Here is a 16,516-nt window from a genome sequence, read left to right as displayed (position 1 = left end):
GTAGGATACTGTGAGGCTGATTTGGTTGTTTTTCATTTTGTTCTTGCTCTCCTAGGTGGGACTAAATACTGCAATAAGAAAAGCAAAAAGAATTATGAAGACTTCCAAGGACCTGGTAAGAAATAGATGGCATTAGAGTGTTTTACGCTGTACTGGCATTTTATCAGGAATGAGTCCTTGTTTGTTTTATCTGACTGTGAATCCTCCTGATCAGCATTGAACTGAATGCTGACTCACTCCCACTTGATACAGGATCTGCTCTATCAGGTGACACTGGAAGAAGGAGAGGGAGAAATAGAGAAAAAATATGAAAGTATGGGGAGGGCATTAAAAAAAAAAAATGAAAAATGCAGCTACCTTGTAGCTGTATGTAGGTGGGTGCCTCATGAGCTGACCCACTGCCTCAGAGCAGAGTGACTGCTTTGGGGCTGTCTGAAACTCAAGCAACGGCCTGCATGCAAATTCTGCGTGTTTTTCCTGTATTTGTGAGATGCTGCCTTTGCCTCTAAAATTTGAAAACTTGGATTTGAAATCTTTCTGCCTCCAGCAGTTTTTGGATTTGTAGAGGATCTCTGAAGAGTAGCAGAGAAGGGAAGGGCAGCTTTTATTCTGCTAGGTTCACTTAGGTGAGTCAGTGCAGTCCTTGTTTTCAGGCACTTAATGCAGAGGAAAGGCTTTAACTGTTTATGAAGAAATTCTTGATATTGCTTCTCCCTGAATCCTTACTATGATGCTGCTCACAAAAGGGAAAATTGAGGTGCCTGATTAGCCTTTGGGCAATTGCTAAATTGCCATGCCAGGGAAATAAACAAAGCACTAGAGAGATGGGCCTCAGCCCCACAGATCCCTGCAACCAGTAGGATCTCTTATTCATTTTCCTTCCTATTCGGTGCTGTGCTACTGATGGCCTGAAATTTCTGCTCAAATACATGAAATTTTTATTCCTCTTTCCCAGGAGCAAGTCCCTGTGTTAACACCTGTAACAAGATGCTCTGAGTCAAGCAGGTCCTCTCTGTGAGGCGGAGATGGGGCGCAGGCACGGGGCTGGAGAGGGACCAGTGTGGGGAGGCTGCCCCTTGGGACACAATTCCTTTGCTTCCTTGCACATACTGTACCCTTGGCATATTGGGCTGAGTTCCACACATGGCCAGCCACATCCCAGTTTCTTGTGGGTGCTACACCCTTGCAGGCTCTCCTGGGTAGGGTGCCATGGCGGGCATCATTTGCTGGGTGCAATAGGCTCTCCTATTTTGCCTCTGCTCTCCCGTGTCCTCAAAGCTGCTCAATGCCCCAATAGCTCTCTCAATCTCCATTGACCCTTGGCCCTTTCCTACTCCTAGCTGCCCATTTACCAGCAGGAAGGACAAGCAGACTGGAAGCAGAAAGGTCACAGTTGCATTTCAGTGTATTTTTTATTATTTTATATTCCTGCACAACGCAAAGTCAGCTCAAATTAAAACATGTATCATATGCTTGCTCAGGCCTCTCCTGCAATTATTCCTAGTGTGCTTCCTGTAATGACCCTGGATGAAACTTAATTTCAACCTGGAAAGTTGAAAATAACAACATTTCTAGAGGCATTACTTCAGCTTGCAATTTCCCCTTCACCCAGACTGAAGTTATTTTCAGATCCAGAAAAACAACACAGTAAGAAACACAAAGGAGAATCTCTAGGAGGGAGCCCAGTGAGAATCATACTTGTATAAGCCATGTATCCCAGAGCAGCAGTGTGTGATGAAATAGTAAGGAAATCACCTGCCCAGTCTCAAGGCTCCAAATCATGGTGTGTTACCTGCACAGGCAGATACATGTCAGTGAGAGTGGAGGTGCTCTAACTGCTTGGGGAGAAGGTTACCTGGCTGAATGTGTGGGTGAGGATCCAGAAACACCCCATCGGTGGTAGCACATCCCTGCTTCCATGTCAGTGAAGAAAGAAAAACATTCATCTGGCCTCTTTCATGCTCTGGCTCATGCTAGACCAAAACATCAAATTAGATCTGTTCTTTCTTCCCATATCTGCTCTTTTCATTGCTTTTGCTCCATTGCATGTTTGGGGAAAGCCTTCTGAAGTTCTTGCAAGTTAACTGTCCCCATCTTGGCTTGGCAGCTGTGTGTGACTGTGCATAAAAAAAGAAATGTGATTATGGCTGTTGTAATGAGAATGGGAGATCCATCTGGATCCCAGGATTTCACATTTACTTGGAATTTCTTAGGATCATTGTGAGTTTGGGAAAAAGAAAAGGTATTCACCAGGTACAGAGATGCGGTGAAAGCGACTACAACTCCAAAAAATTCTAATAAAAGTCTCCATTCATTAAAAGGAGTGAGCCATCTGTAAGGCACTGGCTTAAACCAAACACCAACAAGCATTAGGGGCTCATTGTTATTCTTTTTAGCAACACCAATTAAAATAATTACAGAAATGTCATTAGGGAATGTTAACAGGCAATTAATAGGATATTAGTGTTATCAATCTCTGTGAGCACCTCTAGCATTAACTTTTCTTGTGGGTGGAGAAGATACTAAGGGGCAATAGTGATTAGAGTTCTGGCTGTAACATTTAATGAGAACAGGCATGATTTGGACAATCCTGTTGTGTCTGTGAGGTCCCTGCAAGTCACAGCCTGGCAGTGGGACAAGTGGGAAGCCATGGAGCGAGCCCAAACGGAATTAACAGGCAGATGAGGGCATAAGCTGATCTCCTGCCCACCCACCCATGTTATACAGGGGCAAGTAGGCCATCTTCTCACAACAACTCATGCTGCAATCATAGCCTGTCTCTGCTGGGAAGGACACAAAAGTGCCTGCTCACACAAAGATTCCCTCTTTTTTTATACCTGTATTCCTTTTGAGAGTAGCCCAGGACACCCTCAAAGAGCAGATGAGCCACTCTCCTGCACAACCCCAAACAGAGCTAAAGCAGCACCTCCAGATCCCACTGTCCCACCTGCTGCAGGAATATGTAGGCTGGGGAGCCAGAGGCTGCTGGGCTTTGGAATGCTGCTGCAGCTGGTCTTCAGCAACACCCACACCACTGCCAGGCCATCATCATGCAACCGTTCCTACCAAAGTCAGGAAGTCTTTGGGACTGCAGAATAATCTTTCTTTGAAACCAACAGAGATCCAGTCAGCAAAAATCCTCGAATGACTAGCTGAGCAAAAGGCAGGAAAGATTTTATTAAGCTTACAGCAAAGGGTAAGCTTTTAGTGCAGTCTGTGAGCAGAATAAAAGGAGGTTTTATTTATGTATTTATTTCTTGCAAGCCCTGTAGTTTGTCTTTCTGATGCGGTTTTGGCTCCAGGTGCCTTAACTTCAGAGGCTTTGCATACTGTGACTTAGGCTGAAGTGAAAAGCTGACAGCTCAGATGAAGACCCAGCAAATCTTAGCCTGGTGGAAGGCCTAAAGAGCCTCTGGTGCTTCTGTTGGCAGGATTAGTCCTACAGGATGGGGGGGGGGGGGGGGGCAGGGGTGGGGAAGTGATTTCTTTCCTCTTTCCAGGAAGTGTAAATAGGTTTGCAAATCTCTTTGAGAAAAGCTGGTGTCTTGTCTGTGCACCTCTCACACTCTCTTCCCACCTGACCACACACAAAGAGCAAAAAGGGGGCCTGTGTCCCAGCCATGCTGCAGGACACAGCCCCAAGGCAGCCAACAGGTTGAATACAGAGGTGCAGAGGGATGGGGAAGAGCACAGGGCAACTGGAGGTGCAGCAGTGGGACCAAGTTGGCCTTTCAGCCTTAAGGAAAGGCTCTACTCCCCAGCTGCTTTTGGCTATTTCTCTGCACTTCTGTGGTTGTGTTCTGGTTTCTCCTTTCATTTCACCAGTACCTCCTCTCCTTCCAAGCCAGTGTGGCTAAAGCTTTGTCATTTGAGTGTGTTGGACAGAGCTGAAGAAAGTTAATTGGTGGCTTTTTTTCAGATTTCTTGTCTCCCTGATGTTCCTTTTTCTTTTGTCCTTGATTTCACTTTTGCGTCCCTTAGAAAGTGCACTGTTACAGCTCTACCTCCACTGCAGATCTATCCTCCTCTGTTTCAGGGATGGCTGAAAAGGGTACCACTCCTTTTCATCTTCATCTTGCTGCTTGGTCACTTCAGCCACCAGCACAAACGTTGGCTACAGTCTTTGTACTATGTGTTCTGTCCCCTCTCCACTACCCCAGTCCTCCTCTCCACACTGAGATCCTGGCTGTGGCATATTGCTGTGCCTAACCTCCTGCTCTGGGCAGCGGGAGACCCTTATCTCCATCTCCCCTTGATATCTGTCCAAGCAAACACCTTCCCTGGAGCTGCAAGGCAATGCCCTATGCTCCTTGACCTCACTGCCTTGCTGTGCTGCCTCAAAGTTCTCCTTTGTCACTCAGAGCTTTATACACTGGGGTTATGAACCCACGTGGTGTGTAATAACTTTCCATTGGCCTCTCCTGAGCTGTACCCAAACTTTACCTTCTGTTTCCCGTTGGGCATGGATTGTAATATCATTAGGTTGAGGACTACCTTACTCTTTTTTTTCTGTGTATATAAAGTATGTAACACAAGGCAGTTGGTCCAAGGACAGTGCTGTGTCTGTATAAACAGTTACCCTTCTTTGCATAAAGTTATGAGTGTGCCCATCTGCTCCTCTTCTCCATATTTACATGGTAAGTGTAGCCTCAGTGAATACAGCCAGTGAGGCTGTGCACCAGTTAGCCCTCTGCAGTGAGAGACCACTTGAGCACCCTCAGTGTTTCAAGACCAACTGAACTTACAGTGAAGCCACATGAGCAGCATGTTTGTGGGATTAATTGCCAGTGCAACACAATTCATTAGGAAGGTCTCTCCCAGCTGCTGAAGCTTCCTGGCTACCTGGAACATCAACTGGATTGGCCCATGACTATGGGCTACTAATGTTGAGAGAGTTTTTCTAGCAGCAGCTGTCTTCTACATCTTACAGGTTTGGCCAAGATAAAATCTAGATTTCCAGGTAGAAATCTCATTTAATAAAACCAAAGGAATTCTATGCACAGTCTGGATCCTCCCATTTCTTCTCTTCTTGGAGTTGTTCCTGACATTTGGCATGTAGAAACCGGACTCATGGCTCACAGTGTGTGGCTTTCACTAGTTTTGCACTGTGTCAAATGCCACCACGCCTATCGAACATGAGAACAGTAATTTTTACAAAGAATGAAAAAAAAATTGTTTGCATGAGAGAAGACAGCTTTACAGGAACCTTTTCCTTCCTTTTTGGGTTTTACAGGTCTTTGTAAACAAGAAAAATTGGTTTGTAAAATGCTTAGCCTTAATCCTTGACTGCTGTGTCACATCTAAATCCAAGGATGCATGTAGCATCCTTGTTGTCATCACTGGAGCTTTTTTATGTTTCTAGGCAGAAAATACATGGTTTAGCTCTGTAATTCACTGACACTGAATATCCCAAGCTACTCTACCTCTGTGAACTAATGCATCCATCTATTTTTATTTTTCTTCCTCTCCAGAAAATCTTCATGGGGTTCTCAAGTGTATGTGCATTTCCTCTTCTGGCTGACCTGTGTGAGAAGATTAAACAGTATGTATAAATTTTCAGTCCTTAACCAGAAACAGAACATGGTACATTTGCTTCCTTCAAAAGTCATCCTTAGCCAGCAGAGCTTCCCATACTTTACTTATGTTGGTTTCCTTTATAAAACCACTGTCTAAGTAGTACAGAGGGAGCTTTCACAGAGTTCAGGTAAGATTCCTTACAGAGATCCTTGTGGTTCCTTTAGTGCTTAAAACATTTGCTTAATTTTAGCACATCCCAGAGGTCAAATACGTGACACACTCACAGATGTGGCATCCCCAAGAGGAAGCCACCTTTCTCCTGAGATTTTCTGAGCCCAAGAAACTTCTCCATTTCATTTGTTCACCCAATTGCAGTGCCCATGGCTCAGCGCAGGAAGGCCACCAGCACCTGCATAACTCTGTGAGGAACCTGAATTTAGTATCAGTTGTGAAGCACAGAATAGTCCTGAGATGTTTCAGAAAGTCAGGCAGATGGCATCCAGGAAAAACTTCTCATGACAGTGCTGACTTTGAGTCAGTTTCTGAGAAAGGCCAAGGCCATGAGCTGGGGTATTACTTGTAATGTATATTTATCAATGTACTCCAATGACTTGGAGGAATACTCAAGGAAGTCTAAGAATAAATCAGGATTATCAGCTGTATATTTGACTGATTCAGCTGCCAAGACTAACTTGCTCACCTATTTCTGCTCATTTAATTGAAACTGCAAATATCAGGAATTTATTTGGAATGGGTTGATCAATATGAAAAATCTTGCAAGTATCTTTTGAAATGTTAGTCAGGACACATAAGCTGAGTTTGAGCCCTGCGAGTTCAGGCAGTGGAAGTGGGAATAAAATTGTATGTCATATGTTGGATTGCATGTGTTCAACTCATCTCTTCTGATCTCTCCCTCATGCACTCTGTCTCTCTCACTGTCTTTGCTTTTTTACTTTCCTCTTTCTGTAGCTACAAAAAAAAAAAAAAATATATATATATATATAAAAATAACTTTTGCCACAGATTTGATGTGTAGTTTGGTTTAGAGACTGCAGGTTTGACATTGAAGCCATACAGGAGTCCATCAGCCTCACCTCCGGAGCTCAATCAGCAGCTATTGAAATACAGGATTTGCTCTTTTGGGCAGGATCACTTTGCTGAAGTACAAGCACAGAGCTACAACTGAATATGGAGCAGTGAATATCATGCCAGTTATGACCTATTCTGTATGCTGCACTGTGGTTTTTACTTTTTGAATAGATTCCCTTTCATATCTAACACTATGGTTTTTGTTTTTGCTTTTTACAGTGTTCTAAGAAATAAACTGCCTTTTGAAGATTTTGATGGAGATAAATTTAGTACTTTCCCAGTAAGCAAAGCCTTTCCTTTGGTACAGTAATCCCTTGATAATGAGGATGTCTCTGGGATTCCTCCTACTTTCTGCAAAGCCTTATCCATTCATGTGAAAATAGGTATAGGAATAAAGTGAATGGAGGGGTTTTTGTCATAAAATGTCCCATTTCTTCCTGGATGAAAAAGCAATCATTCATGTGTGCCACCTGGGGAGATGCTCACATAAAGCTGTGCTCCCTGCAGAAGCAAATTGCTCTGCTGCTGAGTGGTTTGTTTACTGACTTAATAAGAGCTGAAGTAAAGTCATATTAAAAAAAAAAAAAAATAAAAACTTGTCTTATTTCTGCACCAAAGTATGCTAGGTGTCACTTACTAAAGCTTAGCAAAGGGACTCTGGAATACAACCTGTTTACTGGGTTTTATTCCTACACCTTGAGTTAGATATTTTAGATATTTTAAATTAAAAGTGCAAGAGTAAGAATGACTGTTCTATCTGCTGTTTCTCCTGGCCTTTAGACACTGAGGGGCTATCACTGGCGAGGCAGAGACTGCGATGACAAAAACATCACCGTGTACCCTGGCAGGCGGTAAGGATTTTAATTCTTTTAAGGGCTTCCTAATAATTGTGGCTTTGAGAAGAATGAGCTCCAGATTTTGCTTTGACCATACTCTTAGACAGCGCATCACTGCTTGTTGCTTGATTTCACTGTGAGTGAGACCAGAGGGATTGACCAAGACCAGGGATGGGGCTCATTTGCAGGGGTGGTGCACACATTTCTTTCCTTTCTCTGAAGCATCTGCAGCTAAAATTGGTCAGACAGACCAGAGGTGGAGAGGGAAACCATGCCAATGACTAAAAGGATGAGTTTCATTCAGCAACTTCCAGTATTACCTTTAAATTAATATTGCATTTTGCATTTGCATTTTGCTAGGAAAAATTGCCTCTCCTAGATCCAAAGGGGGAAAACCCCCACCCTTCCATGCAGAAAGGAATTTCAAATTCCTTTTTATTCTTAGTGAAAAATGGCACTAGGGCTCTGATTTCCTGACTTTTTTGGTGACATTGTTTATCCTTTTGTGTCTCTGTTTTAGTCCTGATAATTGGGATGCAAAAAGTGACTCTAACTGCAATGGCATATGGGTAGGTAAATGAAGTTGCACCTTCCTGATTTCTGCTTCTCTTTTGTCCTCTCTGGTCTTTGATTTAGTCTACAAAGGTTTCTTTTTTTTTTATTCTGGTTTTATTAGCTGATATTAACAATTTGTTTATTGATGCTTATGGTTGTTTAAATTATAGCTTATATGATTAATTTAAATGTACATATACTTACTAAAATAATGTGATGGAAAACTTCATTATTATGATGCAGTGCCTCCTGCAGGCAAGCATTCAAGAATAACTAAATTCTCAGCCTCTGTTTTGTACTACCATTCTTCAGGTGCTAGATAGATGTTATTATCTGCCCCTTCTCTTCTTCGACAGGGTGTAGATCCAAAAGATGGAATTCCCTATGAGGAGAAATTCTGCAAAGGTAAATCATTAGAGTCAATACAAGAAACCATGTGTCTTATGTATTAATTTTACAGATATTTCAACATTTGCACAGTCATTCACAAGGCAAGGAAAAGACAACAGGCTTTACAACGTCATGAGAAAGGCAAAATTATTGGATTTTTTAATCTTCAGGATGGGCAAAGATGAAACTTGAAAAACACAGGCTGCTGGTAATTTCCTGCTAGACGTCAGCTCAGTAATGAAGCTGAATACATAGATCAGGAACAGCAGCAAACAGAGATGTCACCTCTGCATTTTCTCTGGTGCTTGAAGACTGACCCAGAGTAATGGCCTTGGGATTTAGGGAAGCAGTTTAACATCTGCATTTGTCCAATTTTACCTCTTCCCATAAACACGTACATTTTTTCCAGAGAAGACTTTAAAGGGGTGAAGTGATGGCATCAGCTGATCTCCCTGACCACGATGTGGGTGGCTTCCTGTGTGTCCACATTGCACAAATAAAAATCTCACAAAGCAGCCATGACTGCAGCTGCCACTCACCTCACCTTACTCTGAAATCAGTATCCTGGGGATGAACCATTGCCTGGCAAGGCTCCTCAACATTTTTAGATGAAAGGCAATCTACAAATGTTAAGCGACATTAATTATAAACCAGACAGATTGTTCTAGCAGAAATACTCATATGAGTAGCACATCAACCACCCAGTTCTAAGAAGCTTTGTGCAATTTTCTGAGTAATCCGATTTCCCTGAATGTTTAAGTACTTTTTAATGCATAATCTATGGATAGTAAAAATAAACACTGTCTGCACAGCAGAACCTCTGCTGAAATAACACACCGTTGGAATACAACCAGGATACTTTTCCGATTAGCAAGACCTCCCCCTGGTTTTCTTGCCCAGGCCCCAGTTGTTTCTCTAGGGTTGTTGGCAAATGTCTGATAGATGGTTTTTGCTGCAGAAAATCCTATTGTAGTGTCTGAACATTGAAGCCAGGTGAAGAGAGGTGTAGTCAGTCACCCTGGGACTCCATCAGCTGCCACTGCTGTTCCTCTTTAAGTGCTCTCCAAGCTCAGTTTCAGTTTGCTCTTTCTGCCCATGTGACTAACAAAATGCATCCATCAGGTGCAGACTCGAAAGGGGTTGTGCTCTTGGGAGACTCGGCCGGCGCTCACTTCCACATCCCTCCCGAGTGGATGACCGTCACACAGATGTCAGCGGTGAGGAATCACGTTCAGGTTGCCAAAACCACTGATTGCCATTTGCTTTCTCTGCTGTGCTGCAGGTTGCCAAGGGGAAACAAGTGCAAAATGCTTCATTGCACTGGAATTTGTAGTTATGGTCTCATGTGTCAGTCCCCTCCTGCACCTGCTCCTACGAAGATAAAAAAGCACAGCCCTGTGCTACTGCTGCTCCTCCGACATCTGTGCAATTGGGTCAGGGAAGAGTTTGGCTGCAGTGTCCCAGTGCTGTGCCAGAGACACAAACCAGGACATCTGGCTTTCCGTGCACGTGCCTGCAGCTGAAGGAGACCCGTGCTGTCTGTAGGATCAGACCTGCCATTAGCAGACTGGTTGGGATGGCTCCTTGCTGTGAGAGTGTTTGCAGAAGTGACCCTGCTGACAGTCAGGGAACTTCTGCTTTAGGAATTTGGCTTTGAAATGACATGCCCTGGATTGTTTTCCCTCCTCCTGTGGCATATGTGAAATAGGTCTCATAACTCCAGTGTTCAGGATTTGAGGCTTGTTGAACAAATGCATCCGCAGGTATTTGAGGGTCATCCAAGTATTTACAATAGATTTGTCCTTAAGGGAAGAGTTCCTGTGACCGTAAAATATCACTGCCACACCGATGTCTATCCTTGGGTAGTATCCCAGCACTTCCTATTTTCAAACAAGAAAATGCACCTGACTGTGAGCTATACTGAACCTGGTGCAGGTCACTGGCATGTAATGAAATAACTGGGAGGAAAAGATCGTTCCAGCAAACTGCAATTATGGGGGTGGAGATAAATGCGCAGGTATGCTCCTGACCTTCATTGTCACTCCCTAGCGAGGGAGGACTGTACCTTGTCCTTCTCTGCACAAGGGTCTGTTGCACAGGGGTGAGCAGATAGATCATCATGGCCCACCTTTCCTGGTGAAAACCTGCTACTCCTCCACTGGTGTCTGTAGAATAAGGTTACGGACATTTTCTGGAGAAAAATTCTTTTTCCAGAATGTTAGTAGTTGCAGCGCTGTGGGAGGTCTGAGAGTTTCATGGGTTTTTTCCACTTTTGCTCCCAGAGCTGATTTAAATGTTGCAGATTAGCTACTGTTTTTCTTTGTTAAATGCTTATGAGCAACAATTAGAAGAATGACACTGATGACAGAACTGATGAAGAACATAATAAATTAGCACTAATGATAATTGAGATTATCTCATCTAATAAAGATGATCATAATACTGATAGAGATAATGATTCTGGCAGTAACACTGGTAGTAAAGCCATGTAAGCAAGACCAGTTTTAGACTGTGTCAGCATTTTATTATCACTGTAATGAAGATTTAGAAAGGATTTCTCTTGCTTGAAGCTTGCTGGTCAAGGTCTGGTAATAGCATGCCAGGCACAAGCTTCAAGGTTGGAAGCTGGAGTGCAGACTACAAAAGTGAGTTTTGGAAGCTCTCTGTTACTGTCTGATGAGTGTACAGCAGCTTGCATGGGAAGGGAACTGGTGCTCTCTGTGTAAGGCCCAAAAAATATATGTGAGGTTTGGGATAGGAAAGAGCATGTTTTTTCCTAGGACTATTTGCAAGCTTTCCTACCAACCTGGCAAAAATAGTTAAATATTAATGCAGACACATAGAGAGCTCAGTTGTATAAAAACTATTACCTGTGATTAAACTCGAGCAAAAGTAAAAAGTTATTTAATTTGGAGCTCGCCATGAGTGAGAAAGTTGTCACCTGAGCACGAAAGTTCTAGCAAAACCATTTCTGAACCAATTCAGACTTTATCACTGGCTCTGCCTCTTGCTTGTCCTCTAGGTCTTGCTTTCTCTGTGGAGAATGTCAGTAGCAGCAATTTAACTCCCTTGGGGTTGCGCAGGTGCAATACTCTTGTCTCTTGTGTTGTATTAAATGCCACTGGCAAATATCCTTCATCTCTAGGCTTAATTAACAAATTAACTGGCTTCAATTATTTTTCAGTGCAAGGCTTCCCTCGACGAGAATTTTTAAGCACATCCAGGGATGGTTTTGTGACCAGAGAGAGTGCAGAGGGTCTTTGTCCTAATCTTACAGAAAACATCTTTAATCTGTGACCACAGCAGGAATTTGAAGTTAGGCCTTGGAAAGGAGAGGATAAGGCATCAGCTTTGTGTTCCTGTTATTCCTTTGTGCTTTCTAACTCAAGACACTTTGCTTTGATTCTGTCAAAATTTCTTTGATAAGACACATAAAAATATTAGTTTGTCAAATGGTTTTATCCACAGTCAATAGTAGAGTAAGTTCAGAGCTTTAATTTCCATTTCAATAGACTCTCAGACCTCTACATGGATTTCCAAATAGCACTTCCTTGCCCCTGTCCAGATTTTTTATCGTGTACCGCAAAAAAGTTGTGTGCCTGTTAATTTAGGTTTATTCAGTGTATTATTTTATTATATTAATGTTTTTCTATATTTTTACATATCCACTTTATATGCTTTCTGTATTTCACATGTTTCTTATTTATCTTTATCCTTTTTTGTGTTTACATATACAAGTGTAAAGTAAAATTTACACTTGGTAACAATGCTGTGGGCCCATCTGCTAATCAGCACCACATTAGTGGCAGCTGTTAATTTAAAGCTAATTAGGTGCAGAAAAAATTTTTCAGGAAAGATGCTGAGTATTTCGTTAAGAGGTTCTGCAGAATGGTTGTTTTCCCTGATTTTGCTGCACATAGTGTACCATGCAAAGGAGAGGTTACGATGAGTAAGGGAAGAAAGAGAATGTGAATGAGGAATTCACTTCAGGATGTTGTTTGGGTAGCTGAATATTCAACACCAGGGTGACAAGATGGATATTTGGGCTGAACAACTTTGGAATTTGTATGTCCATGCCATTGACTTGAAGAGCATTGTTGGGAAGATGTTTTACCTTGGATTTTGGATTTTCTGGTCTAATTAGGAACTCACTGCCCTCTTAGCTTTGCCCTGTGAGGATCATAACCCCCAGTGTAATCCAGTGCAGGGGGACATGCTTCTGTGATACATCTCATGTCATATGGGATGCATCAAGTTGCATCACTCAGTTTTTCCAAATCAGGTCTTCTAGGCGTGCTCTGTATCAGACAGGGCACTCTTGTTTTACAGCGCTGTTTCCAAAGCCTTTACCTAGGAGCCACTCACATATACAGTTACCATCCTTCTCAGAGTATGTTCTTCCCACAAAGAGTATATGGAGACATTACTGCATGTGGAAAATACCCCTTATGAGGTGGACAGATCTTTGAAAACTGCAGCTCAGGCGTGTTATTTCTCCAGTTGAAACAAACAATCAAACACAGAAAACAACAAAAAACCCCACCACTCTTTCCTGTGTAGGGGAAGTCACAGGTACCTTACACAAAGAGAATTATACATCTGTAAAAAGGGGTCGAGTCAACTATACTTTGGCTTTCTGGTCATCAGTTGCTTTTGAGTTTGTCAGACTTTTCTTTTAAAAGTTTCAGCAAGAATAGAGCTGAATGTTCATTCCTTTAACCTGGAAATTTGGACACTAAAAATGAAGCGTAAAGCAGTAAACATGCACTTTATAAGGTTTAGCAAAGCAGAAGAAATACTGGGGAGTTTTTTGAGGTAGATGGTTTTTGCAGAAAGCTAATATTGAAAACACTGGTATGTCTAGCAATGGATATTGTGCTCCTGCTGCTCTGTCCATCTGCTTACAATTGACTTCCAAATAGCTACTAATTACAGCATTTTTCTGTTGTATGTCTGGAATAGAAGCAACTTTTATATCTCATTTTAGAGACATTTTTATTTTGAGGTAAAAGCACTATATTTATAAATGTGATGGAAATAATACCCTTTAGAAAGATGCATTTTAAAACTCTTGGATCTCTATTTTGTTGCTCATTGAAGAGAAAAATAAATCCTACATTTATCCATAGTCCAGTAAATACCTAATTGCCCGAAAACTCAAGGGTTTCTCAGGTATCATTAAAGTAACTGTTTTGTATTATTTATTTCTTGTTAGCAGAATTCAGAATTTCTTTAAGTATGGATTCAGGATATCCCGAACACTTATCCCACTGACTTCTTTTTTTTTTGCACTAGAAGAAAACCAAGAGTTTGATGTGTGAAATTCTTGTTAAAAACATTATCTAGCATTCCTCCAAGTCCAGTGAAACGCAGGCAGGTTTCTCCAAGCTAGTATTGTGATGACTAAGATACTGCATTTTGTGGGAAATAGGTAATAATTTTGCTAATTTCAAACCTCTGTCCATTGAAGATTTACAGAGCAGAAATGCAGTTCGTGCTTTTTAAAATGATAGGCTGTGCTTTTCTCAAGAGCTGTAAGGTTTGCTTATTTGTATACTTACAGAATAAGAAAGTTGTCTGTGGTACTTAATACTCTCACCAGGATTTGAACAGCACTAAAGTCATTATAAAAAGAAATACCCAACTTTCCTTCAAACTAAGGTATACATCAATGATTTCAGGATTTCCAGGACTGGCATTTCTAAAGATTTGTGTGAGTGTTAGGTTTCCAGTGCGCTTTTGTATTCTGATTTTGAAAATCTCTTGCCATAGCAACCCTGAACCTTCTTTCACTTAAGCACAGCTTGGCATGTGTGCGTTTAGCATCAGCCATGGCTTTGGCTGCTCCCTGCTTCAAGGTAGGACACATCTATGAGGGGAGGACATTTATTGAAATGAGACCCATCTAAAGCATTTGAGACTAAAATACAGCATTTGAAGCTAAGTTGGAATAATTTTCTACTGATTCTCTGCTAAAATCTGGCACGTGGGCTGAAGTAGGTTTCTCAGCCAGAATAGTCTAGAGAATGGTATTTAAACAAGGCTGTGCTCAAGAGAGTTTTATGCTAAAAGTCAACACAGTTTCACCTCTAGTGTGGGACACATTTGCATCTGAGACTAAGGAACACACAGTCTGTTAGGCTGTACTTTCCAAACTACATCAATGCAGAATTTAAGGTTCAGCATTATTCTGAATTTTCCATTAACTACTCATCTTCACCCTTTGAACCTGAAATATCTTCAAAAGCCTGGCCCTTGAGTGCTTTGTTGGAACAGTGTCAATGCTAAATGTATATACAGTTTTCAAATGCAGCTATAATTTTGGGCTCAAATGTTCCTCTTCAAATCAATTTGCAACTCAGGTTCTGGAAAATTCATATTTAAGCCAAGCTTGCGGGGGAAAAAAAACCCAAACAGTTAAAAATTATTGGGACTTGTCCAATGAAGATATTGTTTTGGAGTGCCAATGGGAAATAATGAGAGAACTGGTCATAAAACGATTTGTTTTAAAAATATTAAATCATTTTTATCTCTTTTTATGCACTTATATATGTGTGACTCATAAGAGATCATGTCTACAGGGTTTTTTTCCATGCTAAGTGACTGTTTCTGTCACCTTTAATACAAACCTACAAGGGGGGAAATATTGCAAATGGCCAAGCCATGCTGTTACCCTCCACTTCTGCTCATAGCTGTGCCCTTGGATTAAGTGCTTGTTTGCACACAAAACTAACAGATTTGAAGAAGGCAGATTTGAAGGTTCTCTCCAGCCCTAAAAAATAGATATTTTTTCTGTGTATATGTATGTACACATACACACAAGGACACATGTATGTACGTGAGAGAGAGAGAGAGAACAATCTGAAAGATAATTAAGACAGGCCCATTTTCGTCTTGGTAACTAAAGCAGATCTACTGTTAAGTGGGTCAAATGTGCTGTTACATGCTTTAAACTGGCATCTGCTGTGCATTAGACTGCTCAGAGCGTGGCTTCAGGATTTGTTTCCCCCACAACCCCCCCTTTATTTGCCTTTCCTCCCCTTTCTCTTCATCTCCCTCCATCCTCTTACAGCCAAAACTCTTAGACATATACTCAACCAATATACTCAAGTGTAGCTCCCATTCACCTAAACAATAATTTTCTGGGAATTAGAACTTGGTGGGGAGCACAAGATTTAGCTCTACTGTAGCTCCTCAGTTACTCTGACCCTCCTGGATAAAGAATTACCCACCTGCTTGTTGTTTATAGCAGTGAGGTCTTAAGGAAACCCCACAATTTCTTGAAGAGAAAATGAAGCTAATAAATTATATGGATTAAACCAGCCTGTAAGTTCTCTGATTTTATGTTTTGACCTTCTTTTGGTTATTACCTTTTTCATCAGCAGTTTTTCCTCTTTACGAGCACACTGGATTTATACATTTGTCTTTGCAAGCGTATCCCAGACTAGGAGAAGCTGGAAATTTACTCCATGTTCTTGTCCTCCTGAGGTGACACAATTTATCAAGGCTGTTTTCCTAACCTTCCATGATTTTTGGGACATTCAGAAAACAAAGTGGAACAGGACAGGGCACTGTGTTTTGAATGTGCAGCATGGCTTGCATCTGTAGAGAGGCTTTCACAGGGGCAATCACTTTAAAAAAGTGTTAGGGACTAATATCAGCAAAAGAGAGAAGGGCAAAAGATGCATGTATTTGCACAGGAAGGTTATGTCAGATGGTGTGTTTTCCTCCTTCGTCCCTGCCGTGCTCAGAGGCCTTTCTGACTCTGTTGCTGTAGTACCGTCCCCAAAATTTACAGTGAGGAGCAGGCAGAGGTTTTCAGGGCATTGGATATTCCCAGCTCATCCTGCTGTAGAGGGCAGGGGAGCTTTGAGAGAATTTGACATTATGCATTTACCATATTCTCTGGGGACATCAGGCTGTCATCTGTGCCCAAGGCTGACCCACCTTTGGGCAGGTCAGATGCTGGAGCAATCAGCTCCTGCCTTGGTGGTCTGCACCTGCAGTACATGCTTACATCAGGAGGATCTTTGGACTCTTTCAGGAAAAAAGGGTGCCAGGACCTGCAATTCAGATATCTCCTCTGCTTTTGCTTCCTCCATCTCTTCATATGCCTGTCTTACAAGAGT

At 41.9% G+C, this 16,516-nt stretch overlaps 1 protein-coding gene across 1 annotated transcript in view; it reads left to right on the top strand.

Annotated features, from left to right (window-relative positions):
• The window catches only part of AOAH (acyloxyacyl hydrolase), a gene marked incomplete at both ends in the record, with an annotated part of 73,575 nt that overhangs the window by 27,679 nt on the left and 29,380 nt on the right, over positions 1 to 16,516 (top strand). Inside the window, 7 exons of the mRNA XM_082278646.1 lie at positions 56 to 115; positions 5,472 to 5,542; positions 6,826 to 6,886; positions 7,387 to 7,457; positions 7,963 to 8,011; positions 8,354 to 8,402; positions 9,510 to 9,604. Of these exons, the coding sequence (XP_082134772.1) occupies positions 56 to 115; positions 5,472 to 5,542; positions 6,826 to 6,886; positions 7,387 to 7,457; positions 7,963 to 8,011; positions 8,354 to 8,402; positions 9,510 to 9,604 (456 nt within the window). The remainder of the gene's footprint in view (positions 1 to 55; positions 116 to 5,471; positions 5,543 to 6,825; positions 6,887 to 7,386; positions 7,458 to 7,962; positions 8,012 to 8,353; positions 8,403 to 9,509; positions 9,605 to 16,516) is intronic.

This window comes from Coloeus monedula (assembly GCF_965178545.1).
Source record: "Coloeus monedula genome assembly, chromosome: 1".
In the NCBI taxonomy this organism is placed as follows: domain Eukaryota; kingdom Metazoa; phylum Chordata; class Aves; order Passeriformes; family Corvidae; genus Coloeus; species Coloeus monedula.
The sequence above is the reverse complement of the archived record's forward strand: the minus strand, read 5'-3'. Positions and strand labels throughout refer to the sequence as shown.